The sequence below is a fragment of the Myotis davidii genome, unplaced genomic scaffold (assembly GCF_000327345.1).
Source record: "Myotis davidii unplaced genomic scaffold, ASM32734v1 scaffold845, whole genome shotgun sequence".
NCBI lineage: Eukaryota > Metazoa > Chordata > Mammalia > Chiroptera > Vespertilionidae > Myotis > Myotis davidii.
Window position 1 is genome coordinate 1367362 of NW_006296223.1, and position 4437 is coordinate 1371798.

The 4437-nt window shown below is 63.3% G+C and overlaps 1 protein-coding gene across 1 annotated transcript in view; it reads right to left on the reverse strand.

Annotated features, from left to right (window-relative positions):
* Nucleotides 1-4437, reverse strand: part of DENND6B (DENN/MADD domain containing 6B) — a 27553-nt gene that overhangs the window by 18810 nt on the left and 4306 nt on the right. Inside the window, exons 3-10 of the mRNA XM_015568719.1 lie at nt 2625-2663; nt 2509-2551; nt 1861-1976; nt 1443-1523; nt 857-962; nt 664-743; nt 519-581; nt 173-230 (exon numbers count right to left, since the gene is read on the reverse strand). Of these exons, the coding sequence (XP_015424205.1) occupies nt 173-230; nt 519-581; nt 664-743; nt 857-962; nt 1443-1523; nt 1861-1976; nt 2509-2551; nt 2625-2663 (586 nt within the window). The remainder of the gene's footprint in view (nt 1-172; nt 231-518; nt 582-663; nt 744-856; nt 963-1442; nt 1524-1860; nt 1977-2508; nt 2552-2624; nt 2664-4437) is intronic.

Here is a 4437-nt window from a genome sequence, read left to right on the forward strand (position 1 = left end):
CCCTGCCCACGTGGCCTTGGAGCAGACCCAGCACTGAGTCCTCCTCTGTACAGCTCCCCTCACAGGCCGGCCGAGGGTCCATTCCTGGGGCAGCGGCCCCGTGGCCCCGCCTGCCCCCGCCGGGCTGTGGGTCCCTCACGTCTGTGAGCAGCGGGCAGCGGCCTAAGGGCTCACCTGCACAGGTCCAGCTCGTGGACACTGGTGAGCACCAGCGGGGCCGGCAGCAGGTTCTGGCGGGAGGGTGGGTGGCATCAGGTGGAGGCCGAGCGACCACCATTAAGCCCCAAACAGCACCCCTCACCCCGGAGAGCCCTGGGGATTGTAGCCCCTGCCCACACACCTCCCACCCATACCCCCCACAGCACAGGGGGGCGCACCCAGCCCCGCACCCAGACACAAGCCCCTGGCTTTGCCTGGTGTCTGGCCATCCCACAGGGCTCCCGGCAGCGGGATGGGGAGGTCCAGGCAGGTAGTGGGTGGATGCAGGTGCAGTGCCACTAGCCCAGGAGGGGCCCCACCTCTGGGCCACACTGCTTCAGAGGACTGGATTCAGGCTTGTCCACCCTGGATGGGACGTGTACCTGGAGGTAGAGGCAGCAGCTGCCAGCCAGGAGTGGCGCCCCCATGCCCTGGGCACCTTTCCGCCCGGCCGGCCACCCTCACCTGCAGGACGACGCCCATGACTGGCAGGTTCAGGGTCTGCCCAGGCACCGGGGCCGGCCACTGGTCAATCTCGCTGCACACTGTAGTCCAGGGGGTCCGGGTCAGGAGCCTGTCCTGTGGAAGCGGCCTGCCAAGGCCACGGAGTCCCACAGCTGGCCGATAAGACCCTCTGGCTGTCCCAATGGCCACTCACCTGCTTCCAGGCAGGGCGCCAGCTTGTCAAAGTACTCGGGGGCGATGAGGCTCAGCAGCGCCTGGAACAGCCGGGTGAAGGGCAGGCGGGACACCAGCACCAGAGACTGCGGGCCCACGGCCGGAGAGGTCACCCGGCCGGGCCGGAGAGGTCACCCAGCCACGCAGGCGTCTGCAGGGCCCTGGGCCTGGCTCATCCCGAGTCACCCAGGGCCGTGCGCTCCACCAGCTCACAGGACAGTTGTCCCGCGGGGGCCCAACTCGGACCCCAGGGCTATTAGCTGGGAAACCACAGCCTTCCCCAGACAGGAAGGGAAACCCCGACGACACATGGGTGGGCTGGACCCTGGGCCTTCAGAGGAAATGCATGTGGCCAAGGTTTCTCTGGGGTCTGAGCTCAAGGCTGAAGTTCCAGTCCTATCCTAAGAGTGAGAAGCAGGGGGTCTGGGGCCCAGGTGCTGTGCTGGGTGAGGGAGGGGCTGCAGCAAGGGTGCGGTGGGGAGCACCCTCATCCCCTGCCTGCTGCCCCGGTGCCCCTGCCCTCAGCGCCTGTCTCAGTGGTGCCCCTCAGGGGGCCACTGGCTCACCTTCTGGAAGTAGCCCCTCTTCACGGAGCTGTCCTTCACCTGCCGGAAGTACACGTAGCCGAAGTAGTGTGCGGACTCCCTCTGGAAGGAGCAGTCACCAGGTGGTGCCACTCCCCACGCGGCTCCTGCCCACCCAGCCCCAGACCACTCTGCCGGGCTGCTCCACGCTGCCCCTGGTCCTGGGGGCGGGCCCGCGCATCCTCCACTCGGAAGGGGGGCAGCACCTCCAGACTCGGGGAGCAGCCAGGCCGCTGCTCACCAGCCACCCCCGGCCGCTCGCATGTGCACAGGGAGAGCCCCGTGGAGGCCGGGCTGGCCAGCGCCCTCCTGCCCCACAGGCCCCGGCACTGGGAGGGGCTCCCGGGCCAGCCTGAGCCTGGCCTGTGGGCAGCGGAGGCCGGAGAGGCGGCCCGCTCACCTGCAGTGACACGGGGGCCGTGCTGTCGTAGTGCCTGTCGTCGTCGGTGGGCCGAGGGCTCCTCCGCCCTCCACACTGACGGATGCGGAAGCTGAACTGCGTGTCCCCGAGGCAGCCTGGGAAGGGGCAGCCCCCCTCCATGTCAGGGCTGGAGACACACCGCCACCACGCGTGGGTGGGGACAGCAGGGACGGGGGGCCCTGTGAGTGTGACCGCCGAAGGCCCCAGAGAGGAAGCCCCTGTCCTCACTCCTGCCCCCGAGCTTCAGGGTAAAGGCCGACCAGACGCACGGGCAGCAGCCGCGGTCGGAGCCCAGGCGGCAGGCCGTCTGGAGAGGCCGTCGGGAGAGGCCGTCCGGAGAGGCAGCGTGGCGGGCAGGCTGAGCCCAGGCTGAGCCCAGCACCGGGAGCGGGGGAGCAGCAGAGCCAGCTCCTGGTGGCGTGGAGACCAGACCCCACTGGTCCCTCTTCCCGCACAAATAAGGGGAACCTGTTGCCTCTGCTGCATGGTGGGCTCGGGGTGTCTCCTCAGAGTGCTCCTGGGCTGTGCTGGGCCCGGCCTGGGCCCCAGGGGCTCCCGGATGACCTCCCCTCCCACCCTCTTCCTCTCACCCCAGCCCAGAGCCGGTGGGCTGTCGGAGTCGCCTACCTGAGTGGGAGTCAGGAAAGGACAGGAAGCAGATGCTGCTCTTCTGAAACACATGAAACCCGGTGAGGGCTGGCTCACTCCTGGGCGCCGTCTGCTCCCCAGCGGGCGGGACCCACCTCCTTGTCCGTGAGCCGGAAGTCACTGGGGTACACCAGCTGCGGGCACAGAGCACTCGGTGAGGCTGGCGGGCTGCTGGGCTGCAGCGTGCTCCTCTCCGCCCTCCACACCAGGCCCCTAAGGCCTCTCCTCACCTCCCTGCCTCACCCCAGCCCTCAGAGCCACTTGCCCAAACTGCTTGGGTCTCCCTGACTCCACCACCAGCCTCTGTCCCCACAGCTGCAGGCGGTGCTTCAGACCCTGCCGTGGCCTCCTCTCGCCTGGGGTGGCTGCAGGGCCTCCCACTCCTGGACCCCATCCCACCAGCCAGGCCTTGAGCTGTGCCATCCCCCTGGGAGGCTCTCAGATCGGGCCCCAGGCCCCTCACCTTCTCTTTACACAGACGTCACCTGACACAGTGGCTTCGCTGTCCCTCCACTAGCTCCCACTAGTCAGGGGTCCAGGAGCTTCTGACCTGCGCCCCGCCCTGCTGTGAGCTCCAGGAGTGTGCCCCAGGCTCTGCAGTGTCCAGTGAGTGTGACCAGCTAGACAAGTCACACACCCCTTGGGAGTGGATGGTCAGTGAGAACCCGGACACGAAGGGACCAGCTCTGAGTGACCTGGGAGACAGGCTGCGGGGTGGAGGGGGTGCGCAGGGAGCACTAACCACGGGACTCCTGGCAGGGTCTCTACACAGACTGACGATTCCGAGGGGCCCTGGGCTCCCAGCACCCACTCCCTGAGCTGTGCAGCCTCATCAGCTGCTCAGAAGCCCAAGCTCACAGAGCTGTACGGCCACTTGCTTAGAATTCACTTTTTAAATGGTTACATTCTAGAAAATTAGACATGAAAATGCCGTAAGGAAACAAAATAATCTCTTAGCTTTTCTTGTGATTTAAATTTTTTTTATTGATTTTAGAGCAATAAGAAGGGAGAGAGAGAAAAAAAACAGCAATTTGTTGCTCCACTTATGTATGCATTCATGGGTTGATTCTTGCATGTGCCCTGACCAGGATGGAACCTGTAACCCTGGTGTATCCAGACGACCAAATAAGCTACCCGGCCAGTGCCTGCTCTTGTATTTTATTATTATTTTAATCCTGAGCTGAGGAGCTGCTTTTACTAATTTTAGAGAGAGAGAGAAAGGGAGAGGGAGAGGGAGAGAGAGATAAAGAAACATCGACGCCGAAACTGGTTTGGCTCCGTGGATAGAGCATCGGCTTGCAGACTGAAGGGTCCCAGGTTCAATTCTGGTCAAGGGCATGTACCTGGGGTGCGGGCACTGCCCCAGTGGGGGGTGTTCAGGAGGCAGCTGATCACTGATTCTCTCTCATGAGTGATGTTTCAATCTCTCTCTCCCTCTCCCTCTCCCTTCCTCTCTGAAATCAATAAAAAATATATTAAAATACATATCCTATATAATAAAACCCTAATATGCAAATTGACCAAATGCGCACTAACCATCAGGGGCAGACACTCAATGCAGGAGCTGCCCCCTGGTGGTCAGTGCACTCCCACAGGGGGAGCTCTGCTCAGCCAGAAGCCAGGCTCAAGGCCTGTGAGTGAGCGCAGTGGCAGTGGTGGGAGCCTCTCCTGACTCTGAGGCAACACTAAGGACCCCTTGGGGGATGCCCAACTACCAGAGGGGAGCGGGCCTAAGCTGGCAGTCAGACATCCCCCAAGGAGTCCCGGGCTGCGAGAGGGTGCAGCCTCTAACGTGTGTGTGTGTGTGTGTGTGTCACACACACACACACACACACATACTGAATGTCCAGATTATTATGACCACCTGACGTTTGTAGGCAAATTAGCTATAATTTCGCGCTGAAGTTG